Consider the following 22,446-nt stretch of genomic DNA (forward strand, 5'->3'; position numbering starts at 1 on the left):
AGACTTTAATGAAATTTCTTATTTTCAAAATTAATAAAACAAGATTAAAATAAATAAAAATTAAAAAATAAAAAGTGAGGTTATGTTTGAAAAAAATTAGAATTTTTCAAATTTCACTCATGTTTTGCGACATATGCCAAAGTAATAAAAATATTTAAATTTAATAAAAATGAAATCAACATAAAAAGTGAGGCTATGTGTGGACTTTTTTTTTTGGATTAAATAGAATTTAAAAAAATTGTCATCTTCAAAATTAATAAAACAAGATTAAAATAAATAAAAAATTAGGTTATTTTTGAAAAAAATTGGAATTTTTCAAATTTCACTCACGTTTTGCGACATAATCTAGATTAATAGAATTTTCGGTATGCCAAAGTAATAAAAATATTTAAATTAAATAAAAATTAAAAAAATAAAAAGTGAGGATAGGTGTGAAAAAGTGAGGTTATGTGTGGAAAATTTTGTAATTTAGCTCACTTTTTGGACTAAATAGAATTTAATAAAATTTATCATCTTCAAAATTAATAAAGCAAGATAAAAATAAATAAAACTTAAAAAAATAAAAAGTGAGGTTATGTTTGAAAAAATTGGAATTTTTCAAAATTGGCTTGCTTTTAGGGACTTAATCTAGTAAAATAGAATTTTCGGTACGCCAAAGTAATAAAAATATTCAAATTTAATAAAAATTAAAAAAATGAGGTTAGGCGTGAAAAAGTGAGGTTATGTGTGGAAAATTTCTAATTCAGCTCACTTTTTTTGATTAATTAGACTTTAATGAAATTTCTTATTTTCAAAATTAATAAAACAAGATTAAAATAAATAAAAATTAAAAAATAAAAAGTGAGGTTATGTTTGAAAAAAATTAGAATTTTTCAAATTTCACTCATGTTTTGCGACATATGCCAAAGTAATAAAAATATTTAAATTTAATAAAAATGAAATCAAAATAAAAAGTGAGGCTATGTGTGGATTTTTTTTTTTTTTTTTGGGTTAAATAGAATTTAAAAAAATTGTCATCTTCAAAATTAATAAAACAAGATTAAAATAAATAAAAACTGAGGTTATTATTGAAAAAATTGGAATTTTTCAAATTTCACTCACGTTTTGCGACATAATCTAGATTAATAGAATTTTCGGTATGCCAAAGTAATAAAAATATTTAAATTAAATAAAAATTAAAAAAATAAAAAGTGAGGATAGGTGTGAAAAAGTGAGGTTATGTGTGGAAAATTTTGTAATTTAGCTCAATTTTTGGATTAAATAGAATTTAATAACACTTCTCATCTTCAAAATTAACAAAACTAGTTTAAAATAAATAAAAATTAAAAAAATAAAATAAAAAGTGAGGTTATGTTTGAAAAAATTGGAATTTTTCAAGTTTGACATACTTTTTGCGACTTAATCTAGTAAAATATAATTTTCGGTATGCCAAAGTAATAAAAATATTTAAATTAAAAAAAAAAATGAAAAGTGAGGTTATATGTGGAAAATTCCTAATTTAGTTCACTTTTTGGATTAAATCGAAAATGTTTAAATTTCATAAAAATTAAAGAAATAAAAAATGAGGTTAGGCGTTGAAAATTTTAAAAATGTCTAATTTAGCTCAGTTTTTGGAACTCAAACAAATTTAATTAAAATTCCTCTCTTCAAAACGAATAAAATAATTGAAATAAAAAAAAATTGAGAAAATAAAAAGTAAGGTTATGGGTGCAAAATTTGAAAATATTCCAGTTTAACTCATTTTTTTTTGGAATTCAAGTAAATTTAATAAGATTTTGGGAAAATAAAAGAGGGGTTATGTGTGGAAAAATTGTGATTTCCCAATTGAGTGAATTTTTTTCTGTTTTTCGAATTAAAAAAAATCTTGAAATAATAATAAAAAAATAAGGAATTGGTTAAGTTTTTATAAATATGGAAAATAAACAAAATGAATTATTTCTCATGGGAACTTCAATGGAATCGGATGTGGTCTCCGAATTCAACCTCCTAATAATTTGTTTACAGATTGAAAAAAACGGTTATGTAGTCTTGAAATCCGTGGCGTGAACAATAATTTTTCCTAAAAATAATGTCATTGTTTTTCATAATATCCTGATGTCAATAAGATATTTACATTAATATTTTAATTTTCCCAAAGCAAATGTTAGTTTATATATTCCAAAACATGAATTTCATCATCTTCCTTCATTTACATTTTCTTTTTATAAAATTTCCAACAATCTAACGACAAAATCAAGCATGTCCTGCAATCATCCGAGACCCAACTGTATTTAAATTAAACACCTTATTGTTATCCTCTGCCATGGCACTTTACAACCACTGCAGCTGACGTGAAAAATTTAATTGTTTGTATGTGTATATGGACGGACGGACGACGGATGGCTGCGATCGTGACACATGACCTATCCTGAACATGTACAACACATTACATTGAGAAAAAAACAACCCCTAAAACAAGAGTGGTGGGGACTGTACATAAAATTTTTCAAAATTAGACATCAAAGGAAACTCTTCTGGGATGGCATGGTTAGTCATCGAGACACACCTTTGTGTTACTTGAAAAATGAATGGTTAAATTTTAATGGATAGAGAAATGGACCTCCATATTTTCAAATGTCTTATCTTTTTCCCTGTTTACAGGACACACATATTTAAAAATGAAAGAAAACTCTCTTGAAAACTCCTGCTGTGTCGCCACAACTGACCCTTGCACAATTCTCTATAATTTATGTTTCGTGAACCTTTAACTCCCAGCCATTTTCTTTATATTTATTTACTTGTTATGTATAATGAAACAGGCAGGATCATAATAAAAAAAACCAAACCCAAACGATCCTTATCTCTGCCTCTCTTGCCCATCACACAAATTATACAACAAACACAGAAGATTACAAAACTTCTATACCTCCGCTCGTGTATGTGTATGTATGTCTTTTGGCTTGAAAGGTGTTTGAGTCCATTTCCATTTCTTTTATCTTTATTCTTTAATGTAAATAAACAAAGAAAAACTACACATACACACAATCACATGCTGCCGCTGCTGCAATGCCGTTGATTGCATGTCACATTAAAGCAACAAAGAAAGAAAGGACCTTTTTCTTCTTCGTCGTCGTCTCACTGTATCCCATTTAGTATTTCTTTCTTTTTTTTTTGTATTTTCTGTTTTCCTTCTATTATTTATTTTTACGCTTGTGGAAAACATCTGCCTGTAAGAAGATGAAAATTCTTTGCTCAGTGTTCCTTTTTTCCAATATAAACAACAACAAATATGTTGAAAAAAACAAAGCCATATGTTGTGCATCCTGATGAGCCTGTTTCTTTTTTTCAGAAATACATTTAAATTAAGAAATGTCAGGGAAACGTTTTTCATGTAAGGGGGAATTATTTTCTGAAGGTATATGAAAAAAAAAAGAAAAATACATTAGAAAACTTTAAGATAATCAAATAGATTCAAAGGAAAAGTATTAAAAATGGTTTTAGTTTTCTTCGATACTACCGTTTCTGCTCCTCTTCTCTAAACTTAAATTATTGGCACAAAATTTAGCAACATAACCTCAAATTTCTGTAACAAAAGTAAAGAATAGATTGGTCATTATTTGTCAGTATTATATTTCTCACCACCATTAGATGCTTCTTTATCACCACGGCCACCAGAGGTAGATATCAGTATAATTCTTCAATATTTTGTTTTATACTTAGTCATAACATTTACATGCTCAGCATTTCACACTGAAAGTATCGACACACCCGCTGACTCCATCATTTTGTAATTATTTTCACAATCCCTTTTATATTCCCTTTAAAGCGGCACTTTCTTTCATAATTTTCTTATTAATTTAATTATTTCCCTTTAAAAATGCCAAATTCTTTAATTCCGTCACATTTTGCGCGCCAAAATGCACAACGCAACCTTAAATGCCTGGCCTCAAAGGCTTTAACAAAAGAAGAAAGTCAAATTAATGGTGTCTCTGTCATTTATGATGGGAGAATACAAAAAAAGGAGGTTATAAAAAGTACTTTGATACTTTCTCATTCTCAGCCGGCAGGCGGCGGCTGCTCTCTCACATATGTGGGGGGCTGTGGTGTGTTGGCATGTTCAACAAGACAAAAGATGTGTTATTATGTCTGTCAAACAGCATGCCAACCGTTTTGTGGTAAAAAAAAAAGAGCACAAGGAACCTATAATAACCCATATTGTATAAAACTTTACCACACACAACAACACATGTCGTATTGTGTGCATGAATATCACAATCAACAAACACATCCTTAAGCAATTAAAAAGGCTTAAAAAGGAAAACAACACAACAGCAGTGGCAGCATCACCACCCACGAAATATAAACACCAAGTCTCATGGCACAGACAAAATGAAAGCAAAAGTAAAAAAATTCTCTCTCTCACCCACACTACTCTCACATAAACAAGAGGCGTTATGAGCATAATCATAACATGCTAAATGATAAAATTGCATTATGACAACGGAGAGAGCGAGAGTGAGAATGAAGGAGGCAAACTGTGTTAAATAGAGTGGGGTGGCCATCATCTGCGTTGTGTGGTGTAGTAGTAGGTCGCCGTCGTCATCATCATCTTTGCTTTTTTTCAAACAAAGGAAAACAAACCAGAAAATAACACGCATCCTTGCAGAATCAGAAAAAGGACAATATTCTGTTGTTGTTGTTACGTGTGTAACGAAGTGCAAAAAAAAGCACAACACAAAATAATTAAAAAAGTAACCCACTTGAATGACGGGGACGACTACAACCACCCACCCACCTAACAATGAAAAAGCAGCCAACAAACAAAATGTTAAAGTTGAAAATAATTATAAAACAAAGTAAAATTTCAAGGATCAAATGTGAAAAAAAAACATGAGAGGAGAAGAAGACATCCGCCGCATTATTACAACAAAGAGGACTAGAGGTTGTTTTTTAGTCAAGCAGAAAATTGTTGCGCTTTAAAATGTCACCTCGAAAACAATGAGAAACGACGATGATGATGATCACGACGTACACAGTAGTTTTTTCTTCCTTATTTAAAAGCGTGTAATTAAATGTGAAAAGGTTAGAGATTTTCCGTGACAGGCAGGGGGGAGAGATATTATATTATTTTAATTAAATTTAAAAAAAGGAAAATTAAATGTCCTTGAAAGCAGTTGTTTGCCAAATGGAAAATTTTGTTTTGAAGAGAGGTCAAATTAAGTAGCATATTCTTTTGTAATTCAATATTGTCATATAATTTTTTTATTTTTGAAATTATTTCCAACATCTCAGATCAGATGATGGCCACCCCACTCTATTTAACTTGTGATTTCTCTTTTAACCCATGAACATGGAATTTATTTCTTAAAAATGTATGACACCTAATGAAATATAATATTTTGACGAAAATTTCCCCTCTTTCCCAAAAAAAAAAATTCTTTCATTCAAAGAATACCCTTTCGTTCATGAGTCCTCAAGAGTTGTTCAATAACTTGGCTTAAAAATTAACTCGATTCATCCATTCATTGTTTATCCTTTAGACCTTAAGTACCTTAGCCACAATTCTAAAAAAACGTCTCCATTCATTTTCTCTCTCTCTCTTTTTTACCATTGTTCTGATAATTGATGAGTTGGTTCCGAAGTCATTCTTTGTTTCAAATTCAAGGAAAATTTTCAATTGCATATCATTGTAGGATACTATTTTTTATCCTTTTCTATTTCTTCTTTATTTCCTTTAGCCCATTTTTATTTCAATTTTTCTAATTATACTTGGAATATTTAAAGAAAATGAGCTGAAAAGGAAAGGCAACACTTGAGAAATTCCTCAGAAATGGCTTTCTTGTGTGTCCGAGTAGCAGATGGGGGTTTTCTTTTTCATGTTTGTTTTGTATGTTGATGTCCTGTTGCATCTTTATTTTGTATGTATGTGTGTGTTTGGAAAATTGTCGTGTCTACCGGCTACTATATCTTGATATGTAGTTATAGACATCCAAATGACAAATTTTGTATTAATTTTGAAGAACTAATTGGTCTATATTTTGCCAATGTATTACTTGATTGGAAGCACCTAAAAGTATGCTGTAAATTTCTGAAGATAAAAATTTTTATTATCCTGTAAATTTTTTTCTTGAATAATAGTCTAAACATTTGTTATTTCAAAATCGAGTTTTATTTCAAATTGTAATCTAAATCCATTATTTTTCCCATTTTTTTTTAATTTGTTTCATATTTTGTAAAAATTTTCTGTAACCTGTTATTCTATTAAAATCATTAATGGTATTTTTTATTGTTTCAAATTTTTATTTTTTATTCCAAATTTTCTTAATTTTTATAATTATTTTAAATAATTTCAATTCATTATTTTTTCACAATTTTTTTTTTTGTATTTTTTTTTATATTTTGTAATAATCTTTCCTAACCTGTTGTTCCATTAAAATTATAATTAATTGCAATTTCTTTTAATTATTTAAAATTTTTATTTTTTGTTCCAAATTTTTGTAAGTTTCCTCCCCTCAATTTCTCAATTTCTTCCCTAACGCGTTGTTGTATTAAACTTGTCATAGAATTCCTGTGTCACACGATTACTTAGCATTATCTGATCATTCAAGTCCTTCTGCAACTTTTGTTCCCTTGCCAGGCGATCATTCTCTTCCAAAACCTTGGCATATTCCTTTTGCCTTCGTCGCTCCATTTCTTTATCCTTTAGCTGTAGCTCTCGATCCATATTCAAGGCATATTGTTCCCATTGTTTGTCCATCAGTTGCTGTTCCGTTTCGTGTTTTTTACGTTCCACCATTTGCTGCTGTTGATCACGGCGAAAATCTTTCAATTCCTCTGGGGTCATGCCACGATACATAAAGGCAATCTTTTTGTTGGGATGTGTACGTGACTGGGCCACATTGGGATTTTCGGTTAGCATATCACTGGACAGCATATTGTAGATTTCGGCTAAATCATCTTCGGCCTTTTGCTTTTGTTGGCGCAAACGTTCGTCACGCTTACGCCGGGCCAACTCGTTGTTATACTGCTGTATGGAATCCAAGATTTGATTACGTGTCTTCCTTTCAGATTTGGCCATTTCTTCGAGACGTTGATCCCGTGATTGTATGGATTCTTGTAGCACGCGATCAGACTGCAATCGGGCATTTTCGGCCTGTTTACGTTCCGCAATTTGTTGATCCAACCAGGCTCGTTGTTGATCCCTCTGGCGTCGCTGCCTTTCACGATGTCCCAAATCTTCACCCAAAAATATTTGAGCACTTGAAATACCCAAGGTGATATCATCATCGGCATTACGTGCTGGCTTGGATTTTTTCATACCCTCCGGATCGTTGAGATCGAATTCCCGCCTTTGTTCTTTATTTTGAAAGCGGCAACGATAAAAATTCAAATCACTTTCAGCCAAACGTTTACGTTTCTCCATCTCCAATTCCTTGGCATGGATGATTTTTTGCATCATTTCCGTTTGTTCTTCATGACGGCGTTCCCGTTCCTGCTCCAATTGACGGGTTTTGTTTTTCTCGGCAATTTGCCGCTCTATTGTGGGAATGTCGAGCTATACCCAGAGAGAGAGAGAGAGAGAGAGAGAGGGAGTGAGTGATTTAATTGTAAATGTTGTTCTTCAAAGAAATCAAAGAAACTAGAGTTCTGAGGATGAGAATACATCCCTTTGTCATCCTCAGAACTCTAGTTCCTGAAGATGAAGATTTTCACTTTTTCCGGCCAACATTTCTGGTTTCTAGGCACCTAGGCGATCAGTTACTGAAATATTACAAGGACACTTCGCGAATTTTTGTTTAAAAAAAAGAAAGAAAACAAAAATGGAGAATTCGAAATCGTTTCCAGTCACTTTTGAGGTCTTGATAAAGAGCAGAAAGGATGGCACCCATTCCTTCCTTCCTTTAAAGCATTTCTTTGAAATATCCTTAAGGATTCATTCCTTAAGGATAACTTGAAACTTTGACAGGAAAAGGTAAGATTTTCCGCTCTTCTCATCCCCTCAAAATTCTCTTTTTTGTTTCATGAAATGTTTCGAGAAAACTTCCTCTGCTTCCTTCTTACCCCATACAAACGTTGCTTGGCATTGAAAATGCGTTTCTTGCGCTCCTCCTCAAACTGTTGGCGTTTTTGTAATTTAGTGGCCTCATTGAGATCGGCTTGGGTCATAAAACTTTGGGCCATAATGGTCAGCTTCAAAGGAACACTTTTTCTAAAACAACACCAAAAAATACAAAATTGAAATAAAAACAAAAACACAAAATGACAACTATATTTATTTTCAAAAATTCAATTTTTTTGTTGTCTTTCATTCACTCAAACAAAATGGACACATATCTCCACCTCCCACCCCTGTCTCTGCAGATTAGATTAGAGAGATGAAGTGCCTTCTTTTTTGTAACTCTTTGATTTCATTCATCCATCCAACTCTCTTCGTCATTGTTTAAGCCATGTTATCCATTTTTAAGTACCTGGGAGTAGTTTCGGTTACGTTTGTTTGCCTGTTGACAGGTCAATAAGTTTATTTTCTAATTATTTGATTTTTTCGAAACACTTTTTTAAGATTTTTCCTCCTCCATCTCCTCCTCAATGGGATTTAAAATGGTCTAGTGGTCTTTGTTGTGTTTAGGGCTTAGCCATCCAGCCACATCCAGCCGTTGGCCGCCTGATTGCCATGTTAACTTACCATAACAACATGTTGTTTGTGGCTATTATTGTTTGTTTGTTGATTGGTTGTTAACCATTTTTGGGAACCCCCTTCACCTCACCTCACCCCCATCAAACAGACAAAATTGTAGGTAATTTTTGAATTCACAAGAAACCACAAATCAAACATTTATCATCACTTGTGGTGGTGGGTTGAGATGGGATGATGAGTTTAAGATTTGGAGATTTTTTTCTGGGGAGAAGATTAAAAATACATTGAAATTTTGAAATAATTTTCTTTTGTGAGAAAATTTTAGGAAAATTGAAGAAAATACAAGAATTTTAAATTTCATGGATGTGTTCTCCGAAGGAAGTGTTGATTTCATGTCACAACAGCTAAGCATGAGGCACTGTAAGGCTTCGTCTCCTCAGGAACTTAAGGAATCATGTTTACCCACAGCTCCTTAACAGTGTGGGTAGATTTCTTGAGATGGGAATACATAAAAATTTTTGAACTGGCTTCTTCAGAAAAGAACAAAGAAGCGTAGGGCCAAAAAAGAACTAAGTCAACCTAAAACTCATTTACGAAGAGGCCAGGTGATGACTTAAGCCAGTCGAAAAGGCCCTTTATGTGCTCTCACCTTAAAAACGTCGAAATCAAGTTATGAAAAATATAAGTATTGGAAATTGTGACCCTATGTGGGTGTAGTACCAGAAGTGATTGGCAGATACATACCATCTTCATAACAGATCTTGCGTAAGCAAAAAAATATTTGAATGTGTAACATTTGAAGAGAGGAGTTTGATACTTATTTCGCTTTTTTTTCAGCGTTTTGTTATTCAAAAAAATCTGGGGAGGTGCCAGAAGGAATATTTCGATCTCTACCATTTTTATAACAGATCGTGTGTTGATGGAAATATTGAGATGTACAAAGTTTGAATGGAATCGGATGTTAATTTTGCGTTTTATGGGCTTCATGGATATTCAAAATTTTTACCCTTTGTGGGGGAGGTACCAGAAGGAGTGGGCCGATGTATTCCATCTCCACACCAGATCTTGTGTTAGTAGAAATAATGGGATGTGTGAAATATGAAGAGAACCGGATGCTTATTTTGGATTTTATGATCGTTTTGGTTATTCAAAACTTTGACCCTTTATGGGGGAGGTACCAGAAGAAATGGTCCGATCTCTACCATCTTTATAACAGATCTTGTGTTGTTGGAAATATTGAGATGTGCCAAGTCTGAATGGAATCGGATGTTAATTTCGCGTTTTACGAGCTTCATGGATATTCAAAATTTTGACTCTTTGTGGGGCAGGTACCAGAAGGAGTGGACCGATATATTCCATTTTCACACAAGACCTTGGGTTAATAAAAATATCATGATGTGTATAATTTGAAGACAATCGGACACATTTTATGTGAATTATAATTATTCAAAATTTTGACCCTTTGTAGGAGAAGTACTTGATGGAGTTTAGCTATATTGTCCATTTTCGCATCTGACCTAGCACTGATGCAAATATTAGGATTCGCAAAGTTGCAGCAAAATCGGATTATCATTTCTCTTTCTGTGCAGTAAATTATTTTCTTTCAAAATCTTGTCATTTTATGTGGGAGGTACCAGAAGGAGTCGACCAATATTGTCCATCTCGGAGATAAATATAAATTTGACAATAATATTACGATGTACCAAGTTTGGTTTAAATCGGATATTCCCTTCGAGAGTTATCGTGGGCTATCGGACGGGCGGACATCGCTGATGTACACCAAATGTTCTGAAACGGATTTGATCCAAAGAGACCTAGGATCTAAAACCGTTATTTTGATGAGGCTCATGTTTTGGCCGTATCAAATGAATATATACCCCCTCCAGCCATATGGCTGAGGGTATAAAAACGCTCTTTACTGGCAATCATCAATTTTTGTGGATTTTGTTTTTTTTTTAGTTCTCCCAAAGAATCATTTGATCATTTTTCTGAGCAACTACTACTTTGTTTTTAAAAGCCCAAAATATCAATTCATATTTAGTATTCAACACCTAACACTACACACACCATATGCTAGCTGCATTCTTTCAGCCAACTCATCCACATCCATCAAATAACTCCATACCCAATCACTTTTTGTTCTCGTGAAGAAGAAAAAAACATGGGAACTAAAAATTCAACATATTTCAGAAAAAAAGAAACAGAGAAAGAAAAAAAAAACATTCAAACACATATCCTGTTGACTCTAGCTTTTGTCGGTACTACTGCTGCTTGCTCTTCCCTCGGTCGGTCGGTATCAAAACAACATTCCACTGTATTTATCCATCACTTTGTTCACAAAAATACATTTCAGATCTATCAACACACACTTCAGCACAAATTGTATTCAATTTATTTGAACACAAACACAACAACAACGCAGCACTCAAACAACCTGCATTTATTTTTTCAAAGGGATATGTTGTGTGCATCAACTCCCCCTAACATTATAGCCTGGAGTTTGCAAAAAAAAAAACCAAAACTCACAAAAAATTGCTGCAACATAAACACCATAGTATGGGGGATTTTGAAATATGTAGCATGTCGTCATCATGGGTCTCTGTTTTGAAGCTTGTCTATCATAGTTTAAGGATAAAAATGTTTAAAAGTAAAGAATGTAGGAATGAATGAATTTCTTGGTATGGTTACATTGCAAAGATTTACATGTTGTGAATTCTCTTGGGGATTTTACCGACAGACAGACAGACAGACATACCTATCGACATTCATATATCATCATTTCAAATGGATGTGAATCGTTTTCCTTTCTATGAGCAAATAAATATTGCCATCAAATTCAAATCGAAATTTGTTGATATTGACATATGGAAATCTTGGGAAAATGAATTAGAATTGGCTTTTCAGTTGTTGTTGTCTTGCTTTGTGTAGCTTGGGAAATGAATTGTAACATTTAAAAGAAATATATCGTTTAAGGATTTGTTGGGAACGCCTAAAAGTATGCTATAAAAATGCTAGATTACTATTGTAAAAGAGACAAGTTAAACAGTATCAGTCCTTTCTGCCGACAGTTGTATATCCCCTTATCCAATAGTCGATTATTTAAATATACTTTGACCCTTCTTATAATTATTCAAACTGTTGTTCAATTCCATATTCATCCCAGGTTCTGGATTGAGAGAAATATTTAGATATAGCAATTTGTAAAGAATCGCTGACTTGTTACGCAAGTTATGACAGACAAAAGTATGGAAAATTGTGAACCTCTGTGGATGAGGTACCAGAAGGGGTTCGCCAGATATATATAACCTTCACAACAGATCGTGTGTTAGCAAAAATGTTTGTATGTGCGTGTGAAATTTGAAGAGATTTGGATGCTTATTTCGTTTTCTTTGAACGTTTTGTTTTTCAAAATCTTGAACCCTATGTGGGCAAGGTACCAGAAGAAATGTTCGAATCTCCCTCCACAATCTTTATAACAGATCTTGTGTTGATGGGTATATTGAGATGTACAAAGTTTGGATGGAATCGGATGTTATTTTCGCGTTATATGAGCTTCATGGATATTGAAAATGTACACCCTTTGTGGGGAAGCTACCAGAGGTAGTGGATCGATGTATCCAATCTTCACAGCAGATCTTTCGTTAGTAGAAATATTTAGATTTGTGAAATTTGAAGAAAATCAGATGAGTATTTCTCGTTTTACGAGCTTCATGGCTATTCTAAATTCTGATCCTTTGGTGGGGGAGGTACCAAAAGGAGTGAACCGATGCATCCCATCTTCACACCAGACCTTGGGCTAATAAAAATATTGTGATGTGTGTAATTTAAAGAAAACCGGATGCTTATTTCGGATTTTATGATTGTTTGGGTTATACAAAACATTGACCCTTTGTGGGGGAGGTATCAGAAGGAATGGCCCGAACTCTACCATCTTTATAACAGATCTTGTGTTGATAAAATCGCATGTTAATTTCGCGTTTTTTGAGCTTCATGGATATTCAAAATTTTGATCCCTTGTGGAGGATGTACCTAAAGGAGTGAACCGATATATTCCATCTTCACACCAGACCTTGGGCTAATGAAAATACTGTGAGTGTATTTTGAAGACAATCGGACTCTTGCATTATGTTCTGAAACGGATTTTGTCCAAAGAGACCTAGAGTCTAAAATCGTTATTTCGATGAGGCACGTTTTGGCCGTATCAAATGATATATAACCTCTCTAGCCATATGGCTTAGTTTATAATAAAAATTATTTAAGAAATGTTTTTAAAATTCACTTTTATTTGCACTCAAAGCCTATACGGGGTCGATTAATGAATGTACTTTTGACAATGAAATTGTCCAGCAACTTCTTTCTCAGAGAGAGTAATGTATTTGTATTCTCTTTTGCAAGGCAACTGTGAAAAGTAAACAAATGGAATCTTTGCATAAACTTGCAAAAGCAATCAAATTATTTAAGAAATGTTTTTAAAATTCACTTTTATTTGCGCTCAAGGCCTATACGGGGTCGATTAATGAATGTACTTTTGACAATGAAATTGTCCAGCAACTTCTTTCTCAGAGAGAGTAATGTAGTTGTAGTCTCTTTTGTAAGGCAACTGTGAAAAGTAAACAAATGGAATCTCTGCATAAACTTGCAAAAGCAATCCGATAATTTGACAAAACGAAACAATGATGAAAAGAAATAAAGAACTCAAATATTGAAAATAAGCCGCAAAACAAAAAAAAAAAAATTAGGCACAGGAAGGAGATGAAGAAAAGGAATTGCAAAAAGAAATTTACCCAGCAATAATAATTTTCCAACTCTCACTAAAAGAGCTATTAAAATTTCTCTCTCTCTCCCGAATCGATTCTCTTTTGAAAATTTCAAGTCACAATTATGACTTTTGAAAGTAAACTTGGTTGTCAGATAGGCTTAATGGCAGAGATGGGCAAAATAATTAAAGAGAAATGTTTTAAAGTACTTTAAAATAAAATACTTTTAAAACAAAAATATAATTAAAAAAAATTAACTCAAAAACATTTTTTTTTTTGATAAAAAATGTTTGGCAAATATTCTTATATGTGTGTTTATTAATGTTTCAAATCATGACAGAGAATAAGAGACACAAACGCTAGCGGCGTGCATACTTGTCCATCTATGCTTATTGCCGGCCTTATATAGGCCATGGAGCGGACTTTAAATATACCATGATTGCGCTATTAGAAAATAGTTGACTTTTAATTTATTTCCCTTCAAATTTCCCTTCAATGTTAATTTTATTTTTTTTTTTTTAAATAATATTCCAGAGAATTTAGCAAATTCCCATGAAATATGATAATTATCACCAAAAAATATAACTCATACTTTTTATAGTTAAAGCAAAATATGAAACAAAATAAAGGTTTGGCCAATCGAAAAAAATCACCCACCATCGTTGTAAGCTTAGGCCTTTTGGTTTGATTTGTACTTTTTCGGCAAGATTTTTGAAGTTCTTGTTTTTTTTTTGTCTCTCCCTCCCCCCACTCAACAATTACAGGCTATGCATTTTAAATATTCCAGCGCCTATTTAACAGCTCCATTTTTGTTTTTTTTTTGTTTCAAGAGCCAGGGAATTGGCTAATAGGCACGTTCAATAATCAGCTCATGTTTAATATGTGTTATGAATTTCTATTAAGCCATAAACACTTTTTTTCGGGAGCCCTGTTTTTTTTTGGTCGTCTTTTTTGTTGTTTACATTTTGCCATGGAGTTTGTTGGACATTAGTAGTACTTGATGTTGATGTTGGTTGGTATGGATAGTTGTGGCCATTACTTTGGCGGTGGAGGCGCAATGATGAAGGCAGTAGTAATGTTCGTGGTGGTATAATTTCACAAAGACCGCCCATTGATTTTTTTGGAATTGCTGTTGTTGTCCCTTTGAGAGATTTTGGAAGGGGGGTGATAAGCCAAAGTTTTTATTTCTCTATTTCAAACACGGCCCAAATAATAATATTTTAAGTGGCCATTTAAAGGTATTGATGGCGATATGTAAACATGCTATTAAATAGCCATTTAATTTTATTGAATGCCTGTGACCGAGGGTAATTGTATAGATATGGGAGGGGGTAATGATGAAAAGTAACTAATGCTTACAAAAGAAACTTGAAATAAATCCAGTGGCATGTAATGGGAAAATTTAGTAGATTTAGAGCAGGAATTTTAAAATAGTTCACAATTTATTGCCTTGGTATTATAAACAGAATCGATAAGATATGGGTGGGAACTAATTTTTGTAATGAATAGGGCCCACCCATCCAGTTGCACAATTTAAACGTTTATTATAGAAATAAACAATTAAAAAAATTATAAATAAATAATAAAAAATAAGTAAAAAATTAACAATAAGAAAAATAATAAAAAAAAAATCGAATAACCACCAAATTAAATATAAGACAAAAGAAATGAAAATTAAAATAAATTAATTAAAAATCAATTAATTAAAAATAAAGATAGATAATAAATAAATGTTAAATTTAATAAAAATTGTAAACTTAAAACATAAATATGAAACTAAAACTCAAATAAAAAATCAATTTAAAAATAAAAAAAAATAAACAAAACATGAAGAATTAAAAAAAAAAATAATAAAAAAGTCCTACTAATTAAAAAAAATAACCAAAATAACAAAAAAATAGAACAAATAAATTTAAAAAAAAAAAATAAAAAAACAAATAAGTAAGAAATAAGTGAATTTAACAGAAGTAAAGAGTCAATAAAAATTTGAGTTTATTTTTTTTATATTTTTAATTTTTTAAACTAAAACACAAACTAAACTTATTAAGTTTTTTTTTAAATATATATCATTTTTTACTTTTTTTTAAATAAAAATAAATCATTAAAAAAATTTTAAAAATAAATAAAACTAATAAAAATTAAAAATTGAAACGTTAAATATAAAAAAATTAAAATATAATAATAAAATAAAAGATATATAAAGTATTGGAGAAATAAAAAATAAACTTAAGTAAAAATAAAATCACAAATAAAAAAAAAACAAAAAAATAAAATAAAAATAAAACAAAAATAAAAAAAAATAAAAAAAGATGTTATGGAAATAAATAAAGAAAATAAGAAATAATATATAAAAAATATAAAATTTTAAAAAACCAAAAAAAAAACTAAATATTATAAACTAAAAAAATATAAATGAAATATTTAAATATGAGAAGAAGGAATTCTTTAGCAAAATATCTGCTGATAAAGGATTCTGTGTTATGAGATTCTCAAATGAGTATCGATCAAAAATTCAGAACGACCTCAGCTTTAAACCTGGCAAAATCAGAGATACGGCTACTGATCGATGGTAGGGCTTGAGTTCTGATATTTTAAAGTTGCAGAATTTCTTCCTTTATGTTTCAGGGCTTAGGTTTTAATTTTCCTTAAAATTGTCTTATTCAAATGACACAAATTATTCGACACCTCTTTTCTGTCTTTTTTAAGCATAAAATTCCAATAATTTTTTTCAATTGTCGTGGAATAATGAAGTAATTTCACATCATTGATTTTAGGCAATCTAAACACGATTTTCAATTGAAAAAAAGTGTTAAAATAGTTTTAGACATGCTTCCAACTAAGAATGGCGGTGGTAGGTGGTATGTGTGGCTCATCCCCCCACCCTGCTTTTGGCTTACAAATTAACATAAAATAGGAAAGTAGAAACAAAAAAGATTAAACACACACTTCAAACGTTATCTGCTGGCCAATCAAAAAGCGAACCATCAGGCGCTTTAAACCCCTTCCCCATTTCCCTCTTAAGGCTACTCTTTTTTATTTATTTTTTTTTTTTTTTTTTTTTTTTTGTTTCCAATGAAAGACTTTTTTTGCCTTGAAATCGATAGCGCTTACCCATCCCCCCTTCCTTTACCTCTACTCAAACGTTCCGGCTTAGCATTTAAATGATATGTTTGAAATGTTTATTAACAATAACACCACCCTCTAATAATATGTATATTTATTTATCCAGTGTGTGATGACTGCTTGAGTGACTGACTATGTCTGACCATTACCCCGTATCCATCTGCTGCAGCCTTCGTCGTCTCTCAACCAAGCATTCATATTTATTTTTTTTTTTTTTTCATTCCTTTCATATGAAATATGGGCGCTTTAATTTAAATCTATTCTCATTAAAACTGAAACCCGTTTCTCTTTGCTTCTCTCTTCTCCAAACTTAAGTCTGACTGACGTTATGTTATTTTTTTTTTCTTCTTTCATGTATTTCATTGTTTTGTTGTGGCCATTTACGAAAAAGAAACCCCCCAAAAAATATATAGCATCTTATCCATGACTGAATCTCATCTCTCACATCATTTGCAGTTTGCTTAGCTATTGTTGTTGTAGTTTCCGTCGGGTACTTTATAAACATATCACCCTTTCCAGCGAGCGTCATAGTCAGTCGTCATTCACTCCTTCACTGGTTGTATGTAAACAAAATAGCTTGTCCATATCCAAAACGAAACAAAAAAAAATTGTTTGATTTGAGATTTGTCTGGCTAAACAAATAGAAGTTGTCTTGTCTCTTTGTCCCCCTAGATTTTTTTCCCTGCCACATATCGGTAACACTCATTTGATGTTTTTTTTTTTTTTGGGGGGAAAAGGGGTCTTGTCTTGAAACACACACACGGACATTGAGCCAACATTTCATATTGTCTTTGTATTCATATTTCTCAGCCAAAACCCTAATTGTCTCATTCCAAGCTCATTTAAAAATCGTTTACTTTTTATAATAACGCTTCACAATGATGCTGCTGCCGACTACCTAACGGCATACATATGTACCTCATACTTATTTATGCATATCTGTGTTATTTCCAAAATTTTATTACCTTTTAATGTCTTGTCGGATGATTATCTCTTTGTTGCCTGTTTTTTTTAAATCAATCTGATCTGATTTTTTCAATGACTCGACAGCCAGCTGTTTGTTATACTGATGACGGGGGTTGGAGGTTATCGTTTTGATTTTAACATCAAAACTCGGCATAATTTGATCATAAATGTCTAATTTTGGGTCATATTTTGATGGGAATTTTGGAAAGTTTTTCTAATTGGAAGTGATTATAAATTTATTTTTTTTTTAATTTTTAGGAGCTATTCTGCAGGCCTCATATATATTGAGAACTTTTAATGGGGGTTCTAGGGGTATAAGTCGTTTTTTATAAATCCTTTAAACGGTAGACTTTTTCATCTTCTAAAGATAAAAGGCATTCGAGCGGGCTTTTACACCTAGGAAATCTTCCTCAGGTATTCTACATACACAAGAACCTTGAGAGTTATTCTATTCATTTAAATTCATCACTTTTTTAAAGGAAGATTTACTCTGGAGGTAATTTTATATAAATTCACCAGACAGTCTATAGATCTTCTTAAGATAAAATATACCTGTTGACTTTTACTGGCATTCAACACATAGAGAATGTTAAGTCGTCAGTAGATTAAAGTCATTCTAACTCTCGATATATTTGTATTTTATTAATACCGCCTAAAATATGCTACACATTTAGTCTCCTTTACATTTTCTCAATAAATAGAAGACAGTCCACAGAGGCCTTTTTAGGAAAGAAAGGTTTTTTGACCCCTTCCATTAATCTGGTATATTCAGGCCCTTTACACAAAGAAGACTTCTTATACACTTAGAAGTCATTTAGAGGTCCAAGAAAGCAGCCTATAGTTGTTCTTCCTTAATATCATATTAATAGATCCTCTATATGTAGAGGTTTATTAATAAGTCTTCCGAAAAAAATCCCAATTTATACTTTTTCTTTGTTTAATTCCGCCTAAAGTTATGCTACATATTTATTATCTTTTTTGTGATCGCCATAAATAAAAGACTTTCCAGCTGCATTTTTCATTCGATAGACTTTCTAAGCGTCTGCCATGCATAGATTATTTGTAGACCTTCTAATGATGAAAAACAGCTAAGAAGTGGTTTAGGGGTCTAGAGAAGTCTACAGTTCTTCTTCACATAGCAGACATAATTAATTCCTTCCAAATATAAAACAGCTATCAATATATTTTATGCCGCCTAAAAGTATGCTATACATTTGTTATAATTGAAATACAAATACAAGATGGTTCAGATGTCTATCACACATGAAAAGCTGCTTCCAGGCATAGAGTAGTTGTGTCTTCAAAATCTGGGACGTGGCTTAGATAGGGTCTTCTAGGGGTCTATGAAAGTCTACAGTTATTCTTCACACAGAATATCACCTTAATGTAGAAAAGGGATGCAGCATCTCCAAAATAATCTGGCCCATACTCTCGGAGAAGAGAACAAAGTCGCCACAGTCCTTGTCGAAACCTGATTTAAGACTTTTGGTGGGTATCATCACGGGTCACTGCAAGATAAGGGCAATGGCAGATAGAATACCCTCTGGAAGCCGTTAGGAAGAAATCTTCTAAGAATCGATTTCATTCTTGAGGTCTTATAGGGTTATTATTACCTCTTATAAATAAATAAAAAATATAAATAAATACCTTCAGGAAATAGGAAGAAAACCATCTGCCATTCTCATAGAAACAAAGTCTATACTATAGACACACAGAAGACAATCGATTCCTAGAAAACTACCAGAAGGTAATCTATGCTTAGAAGACATCTACAAGGTGTTTTGCTTGATAAAGACCCCTGTCAAGTAGAACACCTTGTAGATGTCTTCCAAGGGTGGATTACCTTTTTGATTTTTTTAGAAATCTTCTGGAAATAAAATACCTAGATTTCTTCTTGATAGAGAACTAACTGCAAGGCTCCTTGGGATAAAATATCTGCTGGAAGTCTTCTGAAAATAAAATGTCTTTTGAAGAACATTTGTGAGCAGAATGTCTTTCATAGATAATTATCTTCTATATGACTATACATGCTTGATAAAAGGTCTTCCAAAGGCCCTTAAAAAATATACAATCTTCTCGAAGCCTCAAAAGATATTCACCTTCATTCAGAAGATGTAATCCCTCTTAAGTCTCCCCTATGCAAAAAAAGCACAACTGACACACGATGTTTTACCTCCCGTGCAAAATTCCCAACTTTCCGTTCTAGCCTGGAACTTCTAGGTTAAAAGCAGATAAATCTGATGCTGCTCGACTCCTGTTTTATGTGCAAAGCTGGAAATTCAGACATTGAATTTTTATATCAAAATGATCTTATTCCTTTTTTTTTATTTTTATGAAGTAGTACTTTTTTATTTCATTATTTTTAACATTTCCTTCTTTCTCCTCTTTTTTCTTTACAGAAAAAACACCGCCCCAAGCCACACTATATGCGCCGGCAAACGGACATCAACTATTCGATGCGTACCATTTTGGTTGATTGGCTGGTTGAGGTGTCTGAGGAATATAATTTGGATACAGAAACTCTGTACCTGTCTGTATCCTATATTGATCGATTCCTGAGTCACATGTCGGTGGTGCGCAACAAATTGCAGTTGGTGGGAACGGCAGCTATGTACATTGCCTCGTAAGTATACGGAGTTTTTTTTTTTTTTTTTGAAAGTGTCCTTTAAAATTTATCACATTCCCTTTAGACCATTGATAAATGGTGGTTATTTAACGCCATCTCCCCCTTTTTTAAACTAATTTTTCCCATTGTATTTTTTATTTCTCCTTCCTCCAACAATTTGTCATTATTTATCATTGCAAGTAATTTATTTTTGGTATCATCGTCGTCATTGTCTTTTGAAAAACGATGTTATCCTATGCGTTTTTTGTTCTCATTTTCTTTAAGGATATATTCCCCTCATTTTTAAATATAATAAATGTTTTGCTTTTATTCTTGTTCAAAATATATCAGAGAAAAGAAATTCTGCAGTTTCTGCAACTTCTTACAAGAAAGTCATTTCTTCTCTAGTTTTTGCATTTCCCTTCTGGCCTGCCTGCCTGTTGCTTTATTTTATTTTCTTTACTTCGATTTCTTTCATTTTTCCCCTTGTTTCATTGGTGATAATATTACTTGCTTGTCATGCTTGTAGTTTATGGCCATGATTGCAATAAGAAGCTTTTACACTTTGTCCAACTACTTGCAAAAGAAGAGGGTTCGCTTTTTCCCCCTCCCTTCATCAGCATCATCATCATCAAGGATACAAGACTTGTCCAGGAGCATTGTTATATTCTTCACTACCAATTTGAAATTCTTCTTTTTTTATTGTCATCATTTTTATTCTGTTGGCTGTAATGGCAACATTGTTGTAAATTCTTTACAGCACAGCTACCACCCACCAGTCATTTTTCATGACCACTACAGACAGAGGAGTTTATTAAGTTGGATTTTTTTTAACTTTTTTTTCCAAACAAAAAAAAAAAAAATAATCAAGTTCTATTCCTTTTTGTTAGAATGGCTTGCAAAGAGGTTTTTTTTAATTTATAGTATTAAAATAAATTTTAAACAAGGATAAATGTATTGTTCGGGTTTGCCGATAGATGTATACCCCCAGCCTTGAATTATGATTATTCAAGCTGTTTACCCTTTATGGGGGAGTTTCCGAAGCAGTTGGTCAATATTGATCAATTCGTATCTGAACTAAGACTGATATAAATATTACAACCTGCCAGATTTGGACTATTTCGACTATTTCCTATACTTTATATGAGATATGTGCAAATTTTTGAGGTACCAGGTGAGGGTTGGCAGATATATATCATCTTCACAACAGATCTTGTGTTAACAAAAATATTTGGATGTGTGAAATTTGATGCTTTGGATGCGTTTATTATTCAAAAATCTTGATCCCTCTGTGGGGAAGCTACAAGAAGAAATGGTCCGATCTCTACCATCTTTATAACAGATCTTGCGTTGATGGAAATATTGAGATATGCCAAATCTGAATGAAATCGGATGTTAATTTCGCGTTTTATGATCTTCATAGATTCTCAAAATTTTGACTATTTGTGGGGGAGCTACTAGAAGGAGTTAAGCGATATGGCCCACACCAGACCTTGAGTTAATAAAAATATTGAGATATGTAAAATTTGAGAAGAACCAGATGCTTATTTCGGATTTTATTAACGTTTTAGTTATTCAAAACTTTCACCCTTTGTGGGGCAGGTACCAGAAGGAACGGTCCGATCTCTTTCAACTTTAAATCAAATCTAGTGCTGATGGAAATATTGAGATGTACGAAGTCTGAATGAAATCGGATATTAATTTCGTGTTTTATGAGCTTCATGAATATTCAAAATGTTGACCCTTTGTGTGGGAGGTACCTGAAGGAGTTGACCGATATATCCCATTTTCACACCAGACTTTGGATTAATTAAACTATTATGATGTGTGCAATTTGAAGAGAACCGGTTGCTTGTTTCGGATTTTATGATAGTTTTGGTTATTCAAAACTTTGACCGTTTGTGGGGGAGGTACCAGAAGGAGTGGACCAATATATTTCATCTTCTCATCAGACATTGGATTAATAAAGATATTGTGGTGTGTGTAATTTGAAGATGACCGGTTGCTTTTTTCGGATTTTATGAACGTTTTAGCTATTCAAAACTTTCACCCTTTGTGGGTGAGGTACCAGAATGAACGGTCCGATCTCTATCAACTTTAAATCAAATCTAGTGCTAATCGAAATATTAAGATGTACGAAGTTTGAATGAAATCGGATATTAATTTCGTGTTTTATGAGCTTCATGAATATTTAAAATTTTGACCCTTTGTGGGGGAGGTACCAGAAAGAGTAGACCGATATATCCCATTTTCACTCCAGAACTTGGGTTAATAAAAAAATTGTGATGTGTGCAATTTGAAGACAATCGGACACTTACATCAAATTTTATAAGAGTTATAAGTATTCAAAATTTTGACTCTTTGTGGGGGGAGGTACTTGA

At 32.3% G+C, this 22,446-nt stretch overlaps 2 protein-coding genes across 2 annotated transcripts in view; one reads left to right on the forward strand and one right to left on the reverse strand.

The window, feature by feature from the left end:
* Positions 1-22,446, forward strand: part of LOC131803148 (G2/mitotic-specific cyclin-A-like) — a 38,450-nt gene that overhangs the window by 10,004 nt on the left and 6,000 nt on the right. Inside the window, exon 4 of the mRNA XM_059124223.1 lies at positions 19,860-20,083. Coding sequence (XP_058980206.1) covers positions 19,860-20,083 — 224 coding nt within the window. The remainder of the gene's footprint in view (positions 1-19,859; positions 20,084-22,446) is intronic.
* On the reverse strand, positions 6,360-8,201 carry LOC101898129 (RIB43A-like with coiled-coils protein 2). The gene is made up of 2 exons (XM_005179791.3): positions 8,041-8,201; positions 6,360-7,534 (listed from the first exon to the last, which is right to left on the reverse strand). The coding sequence occupies exons 1-2, from the start codon at positions 8,158-8,160 to the stop codon at positions 6,512-6,514; spliced, it is 1,143 nt and encodes a 380-aa protein (XP_005179848.1). The 5' UTR covers positions 8,161-8,201; the 3' UTR covers positions 6,360-6,511.

This window comes from Musca domestica, unplaced genomic scaffold (genome assembly GCF_030504385.1).
Source record: "Musca domestica strain aabys unplaced genomic scaffold, Musca_domestica.polishedcontigs.V.1.1 27, whole genome shotgun sequence".
In the NCBI taxonomy this organism is placed as follows: Eukaryota; Metazoa; Arthropoda; class Insecta; order Diptera; family Muscidae; genus Musca; species Musca domestica.

Excerpts from the sequence above, each read along its gene's own strand:
- LOC101898129 (XM_005179791.3), bottom strand. The coding sequence starts at position 8,160 with ATGGCCCAAAGTTTTATGACCCAAGCCGATCTCAATGAGGCCACTAAA. Across the intron at positions 7,535-8,040 it reads CCAAGCAACGTTTGTATGGG|CTCGACATTCCCACAATAGA; the intron begins GTAAGAAGGAAG and ends CTCTGGGTATAG.